Below are 15,831 nucleotides of genomic sequence, written 5' to 3'. Positions count from 1 at the left end.
TATAATACTCAAACATGAGTCGATGGTTCATTTGGAATGGTTTATAGACCATCAAATTTTCACATAATGTCACTAAATTATAGTACTAAGTAAAAAGAAAATATTTTTCTTGAGAAACAATAAACATGCAAAGTATAACGCAAAACATACACTTCCATTTGTTTCTGTCAAACCTTATAAAAACACATTCTATACAATTTTTTTTTTTTTTTTTTTTGTCAAAAGCTTTTACACTGCCAAGCTATCTGTCAACCTCTTTTAGCCCGTATTTTCTGCTACCAATAAGAAAAATTAGCTGAAATCATGCAAATAATTAGCTCAAGTCAATCAAATAAAACGAAAGAAAGAAATAAAATGACCCGTTTGTGTTCGGAAAGGCAAAAATTACGAACCTTTTTTTTTTTTTTGTTTTTTGAAGAAAATACAACAAACTATACAAATTAATTAAGCACTGATTTTACCTGAACAAGGAAAAAAGAAGGGAAAAACTCTCAATCATCTCTGAATTGTTTACGTTCACGGTGACATTACCAATTTACCGTATGTTGATTGAGAGAGTCGGAGTCCGGACCGGTCCCTTTTTTCTCTATGTATATACATATATATATATATATATATATATATATGGGTAAATCTCTGTTTACTATCTTGATATTTCGTGGTTTTCAACATTTAGTACATCAAGTTTTTTTCGTCCCAAAGTCATACCTAAAGTGTAAATTTTGGGACGGTCTCATACATCTGTTAGTCAAATTGTTAAGTCTCCCGTTAACTGTGACGTGGCGCCCATATGGACAATGACTGGGTGTCACGTGTCATCCACGTGGAAATTAAAAATAAATTATTTATAAAATAAATAAACCTTCATCTTCCCCAAATCCCACCCTTGCCCACCCTCCCATCACCCACCTCTTCGTCTTCCCCAAATCCCACCCGTGCCCACCCTCCCACCCCAATTGTCACTGGATACCCTGAGTGTTTATGTGTCTCTCGGCTCGTGACCAGCAACAATTTGCATCCTCTGCAACTCCTGGATCTACCTCTGAATCTTTGCCTGAGACATCACCAATTCTCCGATGTGGCGATCCCCAGGAACGGGGTTTATCGACGAGGCAGTGACCGGAGCCGTTGGAGAGGATCCATCAGAAGACCTGATCTGAACCGAAGTTGTGACCGAAGCCGTCGAAGAGGATCCATCGGCATCGTTAGGGGTGTCACAGAGGGAGCGGAGTGGGGTTGGTCGGGGGTGTTGTAGTCGATTTCGCGGGAGTGATGGGAGGAGTCGCGGGAGTCCGGGTAGGAGTGGTGCGAGAGAAAGAGTGTTGGCGGGGTGGGTGATGGGAAGGTGGGAGGGTAGGCACGGGTGGGATTTGGGGAAGACGAAGAGGTGGGTGATGGAAGGGGGCCCACGAGTGGGATTTGGGGAAGATAAAGGTTTTATTTTTATTTATTTATTTATATATATATAATTTTTATTATATATATTTATTTTATAAATAATTTATTTTTAATTTCCACGTGAATGACATGTGGTGCCTAGTCATTGTCCACATGGATGTCACGTCATAGTTAATGGGAGACTTAGCAGTTTGATTAACAGATGTATGAGACTGTCCCAAAATTTACACTTATGACTCACAGACGAAAAAAACTTGATGTATTAAATGTTTAAAACCATGAAACATGAGGGTAGTAAACAAAGATTTACCATATATATATATGTATATATAGGACAAGGATTGTCCGCCCTCCTGTTTTGTGTGGTCACGGTTAAGCCACGTCAATATTTTATATTGTTTTTTTTATAAAGATAATACGACAAAAATGAATAGTAATATAAAATGTTGACGTGGCTTAACCGTGATCACACAAACAGAAGGAAATCGGAAGTAGGGGACCAATAATCCTTGTCCATATATATATATATATATTGAAGTGCAGAAACTGGCCTGCAGACATCCTCTCTCTGTTTCTCGCTGCTCCTGGAGGCATCTTCTGAGAAGAGCCAGAGCCTTTTCGAAATCTTGTGCTTTGCCAATCTCGACTTTCTACACATTTTTGAATCCCAGAAAAAACCCAAAACTCCTTTTCGATTCCCGGGAAACAAAAAGCAAGAAAATCTAAGGAAAAAAAGGTTCACTTCTCTTTACTTCCTTTGTACTTTTTGTTCTGGAGCTCCTGTAATAGCATGCCACTTATTGCCTTTAGAGCTCTCCTTAATTAATTTCTCCTTCTGGTATTTATTACCAGAGAGAATTATCTGTCACACTTCCTGTTTGGTTTCCAAGAAAACCGAGGAGGAAAATTACACTAAGGAAAATTACACCGAGGAGCTTACTCAGCATTTTTTCCGGCGCTTTTATTTTCTCGGAAACCAAACAGAGTGCAAGTTCCTTTTGATAACTTCAAACTTGAGCCTAAAACTTCTGCCAAATCCGTGTAGCATTATGTCTCTACCAAATTACCAATCTAATTATACTATTTTCCTATAACTTTTTTGTATGTTTTATATTTATTTTGGTTTTATTTATTTTGATGAAAGTTTTGGATAGTTGTTTCTATCATTTAAAGCTAATTAGCTGGAAAATAAATAAATTTCTGGTTTTGCAAACAATTTTCACGTTGTGTTAATTCCAAACAAAGAAAACCACTAACACTCTGCCCGAAGCATCAAACAAACGAGCAAAATGTGCCATAATACTTCCTTTGTTCTCATTGGATTCATGATTTTTCACAGGTTTTCTCAACTGGGTCAGTTAAAATTTTGCAAACCCTTTTACCTGATTACAATTTTTCATAAGATTCTTGGTGTTTGCGAGTTTTCTGCAGAAGGTGATTGGGAGAATAAGATTTGAAGAAGAAGAAGAAGATGAATAACTCGGTTTCGGATCGGAGTTTTTACGTTGAGAGTGAGGAGGAAGATGATGTGGAAAAGGACTTCAATAAGAGCATTGAAGATGGAGGCGACTCGGATTCTTCTGCCGAATCTTTTACTGAGAATCAGCAGCCGAATAATCCCAGTTCTTACAACACTCAATGGCCTCAAAGTTACAGGTTCTCTCTTTCTTCCCCATATAATTTTCCATGATTTTGTTCTTGTTCAATTAGAATTTTTACCACTGTAGCATGTAGTAAAGGAAATTTACTATTTTTATAGGTGAGTTTCTGCCGGGAATCAAAACATGAATGGTAAAATTTGGTAGATTCATACAACCGACCCCACTTAGTGGGATAAGGCTTTGTTGTTGTTATCGTAAACTTTTGTTTCCACATACAAAGTTTATACAAAGAAAAAGAAATCAGAGCCACAATTTAAGGAAGCTGAGCCAAAACTGAAGTTGGGAATCTCTAGAATTTAGGGTTAACATCAATATTTGGCTGCTTATAACACTTCGGATTGTTTAAGCCAAAAGAAGAACACGTTAGTTTCAGATTGTTAGGCAGTAGAGCACACATGAAAAGTACTTGTTCTTTGTTTTTCTTGCATCCTTTCATTTTATACTTGCTGAAACAAAAGGGAGTGGTATGATTTTGGCTATTGGCTGAAATGAATTTCTCTTAAAGTTGAAGTGAAACTAGTTCGTGACTTGCTCATTGATTTTTTGAATTGTCTTTGAAGAAGTTTATTGACAAATTAGACGGGTGATAAATATTTGTTTGATTCTCTTATTCTTGTGATTCATCGATCATCAGTTCCAAATTAAAACTTTATTTTCTTGCAATTGCTTTTTCAGGCAATCTATTGATCTGTATAGTAGTGTACCGTCCCCTGGTATTGGGTTTCTGGGCACTCCTTCATTGTCAAGACTAGGAAGTTCGTATCTTTCCTCATCCCTAACAAGAAGGCACACTCCCGAAACTTTACCTTTCTTGCCGAAACCATTACCAACACTCGCAGATAAGGAACAACAACAACAGCCACAGAGACGCAGTTCTCATTCTCTGCTTCCTCCTTTGCCAAGGAGGACTTCTGTTAGAAAAGATGAGAAAGCATCCAGAGTTACTCATGACCATCATCCGATGTCTCGCCACAGCTCCTTTACACAAGCTGTGTTTAATGGTAAGTGTGAACTTTAATGTTTGCGCACATATATGTTTGTACATATCGGTTCACCCTCATCTGCATTATGCCCAAAATTGGTTGCTATAACGCTGTTTTTAAGTCCAGGAACTGCTTCTTGGTCACGAGTTCAGTCTCTTTTGACAACTCTCCAAATTCGAGTACTTTCAAAAGATGTTGTACTATTATTGTTCTTAAGGATGTCCAATATATAATGAGACTTTTTTTTGCGTGTCCTAATGCAAATCCATTGAAATTTATTAGTTGCCACAATTTAGAGTTACAGCCACTTGAGCTTCACTATATGTTAGCAAACAAATTGCCGGGACCACGAACTCCAATCATGTCATGTAATGTTGAAAATATGCTGGCATATCCTTTCAATTAAACTCAATAGTGGTCCGACTCTTGTTCCGGTTCCTGGGTGTATATCGCAGTGTTCCTATAGTACATATCTCGAAGGAACACTGGAATATACACTGGGATAGAGTAGAATCTACCTGTCAAAACATTCTCTACTTTTAACTCTTTTTTACGTACATATTTCAGTTTGTTCAAATCTGAGGAATAAAATATAGTTACCAACTTTTTTTCAAATCTGAGGAATATTATATAACGTGTGTCTGCATATTACCTCATTGCTTTGTACATATCCTGTTAATATCTTCAATTTATGAGCATCCAAACAAGAAAATCCTGTATTTATTTCCCATGAGCTGATGTGGTTGTTTAGGGTTAGCCTCTATTGCACATGGTGCACATGAAAAGATCTGCTAAATAAGTAACAAAATGTTGGCACCAATTACATTGCTTGGCTTGTGTAAATTGTTCGTGACATCATTCAAAGCTCCATCAGGATCGACTGACCATTTTCCATGATTCAGGAATTAACGTTCTTTGCGGGGTTGGAATCCTTTCGACGCCATATGCAATCAAGGAAGGAGGATGGCTCGGGCTCTTCGTTCTGCTTATTTTTGCAGTGCTTTCGTTCTACACCGGATTGCTCCTGCGTTACTGCTTGGATAGCCAACCTGGGCTCGAGACATACCCGGACATTGGCCAAGCTGCATTTGGTATTGGAGGCAGAATCGGCATCTCGGTAAGCTAGCTTATAGTTTATGTACCATATTTATATACGAGCACCAAATATGTATCACGTTGTTAATAGAAATAAGACCGACTTGTATTAGTGAACCCTATAAAAAGCAGGAATCATAGAAGAAAACAAGACATTAAATTTCAAAGTGGATATACAGATTTGAATTGAATGGCTGCAATTGCTGTCGTTTAAGTGATTTGTTTTTGTTTTTGTGGGTGCAGATAGTACTGTACGTGGAATTATATGTAAGTACAGCTGGCTTGACTGAGTGAGTATTTTCCTTTATATTATTTGTGTGATCATTTACCTATGTCTATGACTCTATGGTTTGAAATGGGACACATCCATGGGATGATTAAAAAAGAACAAGAAGCTGGATGCCAGTGCGGACCACGTACCCTTACATTCCTGGTCGCACATCTAGATCTGATATTGTGAACCACTTACATAAATTAGTCCATGGGTGAAATTACTAAAATAGACCCATTTTTTTGGAGTACTTGCAGGTACTCAATGCCGACACATATTTTAAAACCCAAATACTCAAAATAATCAACCGAGGACTGTTAGATCAAAGCACTTAAGTGCCTGTAAGTACTCAATAAAATTGAAAACATACAAGAGGCAGGTGGTTCTTGCCTTGGTGTTCATATACCAAAAGAGAAATGATAAATACACTTTTTTTTTTTTTCTCCTTCTACATACCCTTGTTTAATTCAGACTGTTTTTTTTTTTTCTTTTATTTAATTTGATAGCCAATAAGAAAAAGGGGTGTGTAAGACAGTAAGAAATGTGTGTGAAAATTGGCTCTTGAGTACCATCATTCAAAACTTGCCCATCCCGGAATATATCTCCATGTCTCTATCTAACTCCTCGCGTAACTTATCACAACGATTGAGATAGAGACATGTGAGATATAGGGCCGTAACACGTAGCTCCTTGTCACAACATCTTTTTAAAACTCTACTCAAGGTTGCCTTGAGATCCATGTTTGATTGAGATTCTTAGCTTTTAGGGGCTTCAGACTTTGTGAATTAGAATTTGGAATGCAGATAGTGACCAGATTAGCTATTGTTTGGACAGGAAAAAAAATTCTTTTGTTACGAGCTTAGAACCGAGATTAATTGATTGTGTAGCCAAATGATCGATTTGTCTAGTCGAACGGATTCTTTTGGTTCTTATATCCATCATCACATTGTCCTGCTGCTCTGAGACGTTGAATAAAAATTGCGCACATCTCAGGCGTTTTTTTTTCTTTCTTTCTAAGCACGTAGATCGCCGACTTTAAATTTCTCTGCCTGCAGGCTTGTTGCATAGAATATATAATTTTGGAGAGTGATAACTTGTCTTCACTATTTCCAAATGCACAACTGAGTTTGGGCGGATTCGTGTTAGATGCTCACCTTTTATTTGCAATTGCGACCACCCTTGCTGTTCTTCCTACTGTATGGCTTCGAGACCTCAGTGTTCTTAGCTATATCTCAGGTGAGTTCAGAAAGTTGAATATAATCTATGTATCCTATGCATCTGAAAATTGTCTGAAATGAATTTGCCTTGTCCATGTTAGTGGTGAAGCTAGAAAATCTGTTTGATCGCAATAAGACTAAATTAACCAAATGCATGCTGTTCTTTCAAGGAACTCTTACATATTACTTTTTTTGCTTCCAGCGGGTGGAGTCATTGCATCGATCTTGGTTTCCCTTTGCCTCTTTTGGGTTGGTCTAGTAGATGGAGTTGGCTTTGAGAACAAAGGGACACCCCTGAACCTTGCAACGCTTCCTGTTGCTATGGGACTCTATGGTTACTGCTACTCAGGACATGCTGTTTTCCCAAACATTTATACTTCATTGGAAAAGCGAAACCAATACCCTGCGATCATCTTAACATGGTAAGCTATGCTGAACCATCTTTTCATTTAGTTTAGTAATAAATATCTTTAAATGTTTTCTGCCTTTTCTGGTGAAATTTCAAATTTTCGTCAAGTCTTATAATTCATAAACAATTGCAACTTCTTAACTCCATTGTTTCACTTGGATTTGTTATCCATGCATGAAGTTTTTGTATTTGCACTTTCTTGTACGCTGGAGTTGCTGCCGTGGGTTACACAATGTTTGGAGAATCAATACAGTCGCAGTTCACTCTCAACATGCCTCACAATTTAGTCGCATCTAAGATTGCTCTGTGGACTACGGTATGCTCATCAAAGTTTTCGTTTCCTTAGCCTCAAACTTTTTGTGTTCTTTACGCATGTTGCGAGCCTTTCCTTTAACTGGTTGCTAATACTATTATCGGTGTTATTTTACAGGTGGTCAACCCCTTTACCAAATATCCTTTTCTGCAAATTGTGCGGATAATGAATGTCATCTGATGCACAAGCACATACATATATCACAGATGCGCACACAATGGATGCAGTCTAGAATTTATTTTGTGTCTTCGGAAAAACATTAACTAGAACCACATGTGAATATATTGTATGTCTTTGTTGCTCAACGTCTACACACACGCACACAAACAAAATTAAACGACGAGAAAAAACTTACATATGTCTCTCCTTAATTAGACCCACATATGCATTAACTATGTCTCCCGTTGCAATGAGTCTGGAGGAGCTGGTACCAGCAAACAAGTCTTACATATACTCAATCTTAATTAGAACAGCACTCGTTGTCTCTACCCTGGTTGTCGGTCTCTGCATCCCCTTCTTTGGTAAGTCTCCCTTGAACTTTCTTTCTTTGCATTTCCCCCTTTATATTCATATCCCTCGCCTCACTTGTGCATCTCGGTAACCATTTGGCTGTCTAAAAGTGTTACGAACTTACCTTAAACTATTGCAGGTCTCGTGATGTCACTGATTGGATCTTTATTCACAATGCTTGTAGTAAGTTTTCGTTCACACTTCTGTTCTTGTGGTAGTAACTTTGCACGTAACTGCAGGAAATCTAATTCCAAAATTTCTTATATCCATTTAAGAGTTAAGCAGCTACGCACTACGCTGACAAATATATTACTTGCAGACTTTGATACTTCCTTGTGCTTGCTTTCTGAGCATCTTGAGGGGACGCATAACTCGATTTCAGGTACGTCTGTGTTACGGTAGCTTGTTAGCATTGGTTTTCAAGAATTGGCAGACTCGAACGCAAACGCATTATTAGATAGAAGAGAGCAATCTCAATGCTTTAATATAGACGTTATATACTTGGAGCTTTTCATGGTTTCTGATCTGCATTTTTCTGCTATTTCCAGCGAACACTTTGTATTATAATTATAGCAGTAGGCGTCGTGTCGTCTGCCTTCGGCACGTTTTCGGCCATTTCGAAAATTGTTGAGAACTTGAGAAGCCCTGCATAGCTGAAGTATCTATAATCTCGTGGCGTTCGTTCGCAGTTTTGAGTTGTCTTTAAATTTGTATCCTGCATTCCTTATCTTGTTTTCCGGTTTATATTGCTTGAAGTAATATTACACTTTGCTACGCCAATCAATAAGTTAGTATAATTATATATCCACAATTTGAGTAGTGTGCTATTGGTCTTGTTGCTCTTATTGCTCTGAAAAATAAGTGCTAAATAGAATAAATGCAAGACAGGCTTATAACTCGAGCAACTAAGAAGATTTGCTTATGCATTCAAACCTGCTTCACTCGTTATCATTTATATGAAAAGAAAGAAACAAAGATTATACTTTAATTAAAGATAGTCTAGGGACAAGGTTAGAATGAGTTTGGCTTCTATGGTTGTATACTATTATTCGTGATAATAATCAAAATTAAACATATTACTCATTTGTTCACTAATCATATGTCAATGAAAACACAAATTGGTCACACAATATTAGAAATTCAACTCATGATTTTCGAGAAATTTGACTCTTCGTTGGTGGTTGTATTCTAATTCATCGAGAAACAACCCATCATAAAAATCGTACCTTCATATAATTGTGGAGGAATTTGAGCTCTTTATTTTTTATAAATTGGTTCGATTCAGATAAATTAGTAAATAACATATTAAATTGATGTCTTTCCAACTTGAATCCTAATTTTTTTTGTAAACATCTTCAATAGTATATGAATTTGAGCACCTCAATTCAAATATTCCTCAATTGAGTTACTTCTCACCTAATTCAAGCTAGTAAACATAAAAAAGAATTGCTCTACAAACAAATATTTCGTAGATTGGTATTCGGTAGCCGTTAACAAACTAGTGGGCCTTGGGTCTTGTCTTCTAACCGAACACCAAAAACGGACAGACAAAATTGGCGGCTGTTCTTAACGAACTGCTAGCCGACGTCGCAACCTTACGCGCTAAATACAGGTCACTTCAGCAAATCTCACCGTAGCCCGCTCGATCGAACAGTTCAGGCCTCTGCAGTCCGTTGGATTTGGTCAGGCCATGCGGGCCCCACCAACCATCCATCAACTGACGCCGTCAAACGCGCCGCCAATTCTCACTGCCGCCTCCCCCTTCAAGGCTTCACCTGCTACCCCTTCAAATCCTCGTCAAGTCTCAACGGTCCTTAAAATTCCCAAGTCAACAGATCTCTCTCTTTCTGTTCAACATGTCCGTAGTACCGACGACGCGCCCTACTCTCCGGCACCCGAGAGCCAGTGCCTCAAGTGACGGGTCACGTGACCGGCCAACAGCTTCGCCCAAAGTTTCAATTTTGGCCTTCAGACCCAGAGCGCCAAGCTCTTCAAATCCCCCGGTGTTCTCCCGTAAATTTGATGAAATCCGGGGGCGGATTACTGCGCTGAGTGCTTTGAGCCAGGAAGGGTCGCTGCAGGAGGTGGATGATTCACCGGTCACAGTGGCGCTTGCGCCCATTTCCAGCGAGACCCAGTTCGATCGGGTGGTTGCCCAGGCCCAGCAGCTCGACGAATCGTTTGTTGTCGTTTGGTAAGTTTCTGGGTTTTCGATTTTGGTGTTTGGATTGATGAGATTTTGGATATTTGTATGGTGGGTTTTTCAATGGGGTGTGTTTGGTTGCTGAGAAAATTTAGGGTGAGAAAAGAAGGCGGGGCCTTTGCCTTGCATTACCATGCTGAAGTGAAAGGAAATGCATGTGTGCTCAAGTCCATTTGAAAACCACTTCGTTTTTAGCTTTCAGCTTTCATTTGATGGTGGTATCTAGTAAATGAAAAACTAAAAACAAAATGATTACTACATACGGACCTGCTTAAAAATGTTGTGATTTGGCATATGGGAATTGGTAGATTTTCCTTGTTTTCGACACAAAAATTGGAACCTGCATTGAAATGGGTTCTGAGGTGGGAGTGGATATTCTTGTAGGGTGGCAACCTGGTGCAGAAAATGTATATATTTGAAGCCAAAATTGGAGAAGCTGGCAGCTGAGTACTATCCAAGGTTGGTTTGGCACTTATTAGCCGTCTCTGTCGATTATTATAAAACAATCTCACATTGGAACTTCTTAACATTGATATTTCCTTCTCTTTATTTCAATTTTTGAGTTTCATCTATGAACGCAATGAAGGTATTTCATCGGACTAAATCTCTTTTCTTTTAGTTTGTCAATTGTCAAAACACTGTTGATTGATGTGCTTATTACCGGAGAGCTTGCAATAAAGCTTGAAACTCTACTAAGATGCTTTCCCTGGTGAAATCTGTGCCTTCTTGTTTCTAGAACCATCATTCTAGCTACTCAATTTAATGCAGTATTACAGTGGGATTTCCTTTTACAATCTGCAAAAGCGGCTTTAACATTGGGTACAAGTAGAAATTTTCATTTAATTACAGAAATAAAAATTGCATTAACTCTCTCCTATATACTTCTCTCTAGTGAACTCCCAAATCTCATTTGTGTATTTATATACAGATAATCAAAACGATATTTCAAGGCAAAGTGAGATTTGGCAGGCATTCATGTAAATACTAAATACATACATATGTACATGCATATATGAGATTCCTATGTACTGAGAATAATCAATTGTATGCTACTATTTTCGCTGGCGTACAACTCCGCAATGCAGAATAAATTCTGAATCTGAGTTTATTTTCTGTAGATTGAAGTTCTATTCTGTTGATGTCAACTCAGTTCCACACAAACTCGTTAAACGTGCTGATGTCACTGTAAGTTATTCATCCCACTTGGATAAGTATGTCAACGTGACTTGTATTGGTGTGGGAGTAGGTCACGTAAGTTTGGGCTGAATACTTTTTCATCAATTGTCTAGTGTATGGCTTCACAGAATTGACTAACATTCAAAAATCCAAAATCTACTCTGGCATGCACAAGGCTTTTTTGTCATTAGTTACGAAAGTCTTTGCAACTGATTAGTGAAGTGATCTATATTCTTCAAATTATGTAGGTTTTGAGTCGTTTTGTCGTCGTGGACATCATTTGAATGAGTTAATGTTGTTTCACTTAAGTGTATGACTGAGACAGAGGGGGATGGGGGTTGGGAGGGAGCAGGAGGGGTGATGTGCAAGGCTATATGCGTTTTGAACTTTGTTAGCAAACTCAATGCTATCTGTGTTACAAACCGTGTATCGTGTGCTCACAATTTAAAACCATCCTCTTCCTTTTTATGCACCAGAACATGACAAGCTTCCAATTTTTTTTCTGTGATCATACAGCCATAGACATGTTAATCCTACTATCGAATCCTTGCTTCGACATATATATGTGTGCAGAATGTTGACTGACATTTTGGTTTTCTTTGTGCGTATTTACATGGTGTGCTTTCATCTCTTGCAGAAGATGCCAACTATACAGGTAAGCTCGCACATCAGTGAGACATCTTTGTGGAGCTTGGGGTGTTCCTTCTTCCCGTTTTCTATTTATTCACCTTACTAATGAGGATGACTATGTTACAGTTGTGGAAAGACGGCAAGAAGCAAGCTGAGGTTATCGGTGGTCACAAAGCACATTTAGTCATTAATGAAGTTCGTGAAATGATTGAAAACGAGGATAGCATGTAAGGTTCAGTACAAGGGAGAAATTTTTCATACTTTTTTTTCCCTAACTTATTTTATAAATAATACCAGTTTTAGGGAAGAGAATAAATTGAAAATTGGTTCATTTGTTTTCTCAAGTCTTTGCTTCCTGCAGGCATATATAATTTTGCAATTAGAGCTGTTCCTGGCTTAGCCAAAGATAAAAATGCTGCATAACCATGAGTTCTTCCCCTGTTATGTGTTGAAACCCAGTTTTTGCTTGTATCAGCAATGTGATAACGCTCGTGTTTCATCCAAGTCCATGAGATTTGTCTACGTTTTTCTCTTCAGCATGTATTTTTCATCACGTTGCGTGTTAGAGGACTGGTATTTTGAAAAACAGATGACCTGCGGACTGGCTAGATTAGTTTCATGCTTGAAAAACTAGTATGGTTCTTGTTTTACAAGTTTAGAACATAAAACATGCAGTCGAGAACTGGAGAGTAGAACGCCGTTCTTTTTTTCTTTGATTTCGGAATGCACATAGTTTGAGTCTTGATGTTTGAACAATGGTCTTGGCAAATCAGTTATGGCTTGTTTTGAACGATATTATCTACGTTAAGGGAGTGTGCTCAGCATCACAATTGACTAGCAATAATGTGATTTAAATTCGCCTTTGGCGAGAATTGAACTTAAGATTTCTCGTTTGCAAATGAAGAGAAATTATCATTAGACCATAATATTAAATGAAGTTTTATTTATTTTTTGGTACATAATCAGAATGAATAAAATTCTAAAAGCCTCATCATGATAGTGCCATTAGCAAAGTAGAAGCAGATCTACCATGCTCCTAAAAAAAGGTATTTTTTTTCTTCAAAATATAGTAATCAATGTCTGTTTAATGAAATTTTCAAAAGGTAAGTATACCCCATATAGTTTACAAAATTACAATTTTTGCCCTTACATTATTGTTTTTGACAATATTATAAGGTTTATTGCAATTTACTACCCTCAAGTTTTCGTGATTTTCAACATTTGGTACATGAAGTTTTTTTATCCCAGAATCATACCTCAAATTTTAATTTTATGACAATTTCATACATCTGTTAAATTGGTTATTAAGTCAGCCGTTAACTGATGACGTCAACGTCATGTGTCAATATGAGCCCACATAAATATTAAAAAGTTAAAGATTAAAAAAAATATATATTTAAAATTTAAAATTAAAAAACTAAACAAATAAAAAAAGGACTAGCGATGCGGGCCTTCCCTTTCCTCCACCCGCACCAACCCTTTTTCTTCCCCATCGCTGCTGATTGCAGCATCTTCACCAACCCCATTCCTCCTATTGCACTCCCTTGCTCCTCCTACAGCAACAACTGATTTCTTTTCGTATCTTATCGGCCCGAGAACAAAGATGATTCTCATAACCTAGCATTCTATAACTTTGATCCAGATTTTGGGAAAACAATATACAGGAAAATACATTATCTTCATAAGTAAGAAGCAGATTGGAACAATGGAATTAGCAAAAAGCAAAAAAGCCCCAGCTCAAAACCCAATTTTTTTCTAAATCTCAACCTAGATATGAACATTTCAGCTGAAACCTATACCCTAGACAGGCACAAATGTTCAATTCTTCATAGAAAATTTACAGAAATTTAAAGAATGACAAAACCAGCAAAACAAAATCCAAACACATCCAAATTGGGGGAGCACTGAGATTTTAGCTAAATAGCAGCTCAGATGGGGAAAAGTTGAGAACTTTGTATTGCTGCAGCTGGGTTCGAATGGGTGAGATTTAGAAATAAAAAATTGAAAAACAAATATTAAAGGAAAAATCGAGGGAGGGGCCGCGTCAGGGAGTATTTGTATATGTGTCTATCCCAGAGGAAGAGGAGAGAGAAGGTCTGATGTTATGAAGCACGGAGGGGAGAGAGGGAGATGGGGAGAGAGAGAGAAAGAGAGAGAGAAGAGGAGAGGAGAGGAGAGAGGGGTTGGCAGCCGCACGATTTCTGCCGACTCACTTCCGCTCGAGCTCCGACGAATAGATCACCGCGGCTACGCCTCTCCCGTTCCCAACTCAGCCCAGTTGCTACTCCTCTTCGTCATCTGAATCGCTGCGATGAATGCCAGAGAAGGGGAAGAACGAAGGGTTCTGCAAAAACACAAGGAGAAGCACGCATCCCTATAGCATTTTTTTATTTGTTTTTTTTTTATTAATTTTTTTTAATTTTTAATTTTTAATTTTTTTAATTTTTTTAATTTTTTAATATCACGTGGGCCCATAATCCATATTGACATATGACGCCCAGTCATTGTCTAATTGGGAGCCACATCACCAGTGAACCGCTGACTTAACCGCCAAAAGATATATGAGATAGTCTCAAAATTAAGACATGCGGTATGATTCTGGGATGAAAAAAACTTCATGTACCAAATATTGAAAACCACAAAGTTTTAGGGTAGTAAACTGAGATTAACCCATTATTATATCATATTAAATACCACTTTTTTTTTTTCATTTGGATAAATTACACTTTACCACCTTAGGTTTGGAATCTATTCCAACCTCATACAACATCTTTAAAACATTTTATTTTCATACCTCAAGTATTATTTTATTTCAATATAATGCATCTGTTACGTTATCCATACATTGATCCATTAAGAATTGACGTGACTGACACATTTTTGCCATTTGGCTGCCAAATTTGTGCCACGTGGCAAAAAAATAAATTTTTATTCATTTAAAATATTATAATAATTTACCCCAAAAAATAAATTAAAAAATAAATAACTTGAAACCTAGAAGCCCCGCACCACCAGAACTCGCCGAATCAATCTCCAAAAAGCTCACAATCTACGCCAACTACCTCTGATTTCGAGTTGTGTGTCACAGCTGGCGAGCCTCCGTCCCCAGCTCTCCTGGCTGATGCTTCCCCAATCCCACCGCGCCTTCTTCAACCTCTCCAACAGCAGAGCACACTTCCTCCACCTTCTAGAAGCTTCTCACCGCAAGTGCCGCTACGGCTCCTCCCATGGATGACTCATCATCCTCGACGAAACACCTTTTGTCTCCTCGTTAACCCCCTCATGCACGCCAAGCGCCACCTTCCCAACGTTGTTTGATTCGATTTGATTACTTCGATTTGGAGCTAGGGATTAGAGAGAGAGAGGGAGTGTGTCTGATTTGGGGGTGGGCTCGGGTGGGGAGAAGGGGTGTGTCTGATTTTGGTTGGGGGTGTGCTAGGGTGGGGAAGACGAACTAAGTTTTGGTTTTTTTTTTTTTTTGTTGCTTTACTTTAATTAATTATTTTAATATTTTAAAATTTTTATTCAGTGTTTAGCCACGTCAGTACAAATGGGGACCCTTTATTTGCCATGTCATCACTTAACAATTTACTTAACAGATTTTCTAACAGATATATGAAATTGAAATAAAATGATAAGCAAATGTATGAAATTAAAATGTTTTAAAGATGTTATAAGAAATTGAAACCAATCATAAACTGAGAGGGTAAAATGTAATTTACCCTTAACATATTCACAACAATTTATATAGAAATTTACCAAACACTCAAACATTGTTTTTTTTTAATTTTTTTATTGAAGCACTTTCACAAAATAAAGTTACCAAACACTAACAACTTTACTTTTCAATTATGTCTCAACAGAGATACTTTTTATTAAAAACGCACCAATACGAAACTAACCCTAAAATTTGTTACAACTCGTCCATGCACGTATCATACCTCTCGTGAGACGGTCCACCATCT

At 37.8% G+C, this 15,831-nt stretch overlaps 2 protein-coding genes across 3 annotated transcripts; both read left to right on the top strand.

Moving 5' to 3' along the window:
* The first annotated feature begins 1,965 nt into the window (after positions 1-1,965).
* On the top strand, positions 1,966-8,823 carry LOC137720226 (amino acid transporter AVT1C-like). Its single transcript, XM_068459267.1, has 13 exons — positions 1,966-2,134; positions 2,830-3,054; positions 3,735-4,060; positions 4,945-5,159; positions 5,381-5,404; positions 6,464-6,644; positions 6,828-7,047; positions 7,215-7,350; positions 7,465-7,488; positions 7,733-7,868; positions 7,997-8,040; positions 8,177-8,239; positions 8,406-8,823. Exons 2-13 carry the CDS (start codon positions 2,870-2,872, stop codon positions 8,508-8,510), a joined length of 1,659 nt encoding a protein of 552 aa, XP_068315368.1. The 5' UTR covers positions 1,966-2,134; positions 2,830-2,869; the 3' UTR covers positions 8,511-8,823.
* Positions 8,824-9,541: 718 nt separating this feature from the next.
* On the top strand, positions 9,542-12,709 carry LOC137721006 (thioredoxin-like 3-2, chloroplastic). 2 transcript variants are annotated; one of them, XM_068460133.1, is made up of 5 exons: positions 9,594-10,051; positions 10,445-10,519; positions 11,179-11,245; positions 11,874-11,891; positions 11,993-12,709. In XM_068460133.1, exons 1-5 carry the CDS (start codon positions 9,714-9,716, stop codon positions 12,095-12,097), a joined length of 603 nt encoding a protein of 200 aa, XP_068316234.1. In that variant the 5' UTR covers positions 9,594-9,713; the 3' UTR covers positions 12,098-12,709. The 2 variants fall into 2 exon arrangements, with proteins under 2 accessions (XP_068316235.1, XP_068316234.1); XM_068460134.1 differs by lacking the exons at positions 11,874-11,891; positions 11,993-12,709 and adding an exon at positions 11,485-11,866 and having other exon boundaries at positions 9,542-10,051.
* Positions 12,710-15,831: the final 3,122 nt, after the last annotated feature.

Source organism: Pyrus communis, chromosome 16 (genome assembly GCF_963583255.1).
Source record: "Pyrus communis chromosome 16, drPyrComm1.1, whole genome shotgun sequence".
Classification (NCBI taxonomy): domain Eukaryota; kingdom Viridiplantae; phylum Streptophyta; class Magnoliopsida; order Rosales; family Rosaceae; genus Pyrus; species Pyrus communis.
The sequence above is the reverse complement of the archived record's forward strand: the minus strand, read 5'-3'. Positions and strand labels throughout refer to the sequence as shown.

What these genes read in the sequence shown, in the direction of transcription:
- LOC137720226 (XM_068459267.1), top strand. Translation starts at nt 2,870, where the DNA reads ATGAATAACTCGGTTTCGGATCGGAGTTTTTACGTTGAGAGTGAGGAG. An exon ending in AGATTGCTCTGTGGACTACG is followed by an intron (nt 7,351 to 7,464) that starts GTATGCTCATCA and finishes GTTATTTTACAG; the next exon opens with GTGGTCAACCCCTTTACCAA. An exon ending in TCTCTGCATCCCCTTCTTTG is followed by an intron (nt 7,869 to 7,996) that starts GTAAGTCTCCCT and finishes AAACTATTGCAG; the next exon opens with GTCTCGTGATGTCACTGATT.
- LOC137721006 (XM_068460133.1), top strand. Translation starts at nt 9,714, where the DNA reads ATGTCCGTAGTACCGACGACGCGCCCTACTCTCCGGCACCCGAGAGCC. An exon ending in GAATCGTTTGTTGTCGTTTG is followed by an intron (nt 10,052 to 10,444) that starts GTAAGTTTCTGG and finishes ATATTCTTGTAG; the next exon opens with GGTGGCAACCTGGTGCAGAA. An exon ending in GCAGCTGAGTACTATCCAAG is followed by an intron (nt 10,520 to 11,178) that starts GTTGGTTTGGCA and finishes TATTTTCTGTAG; the next exon opens with ATTGAAGTTCTATTCTGTTG.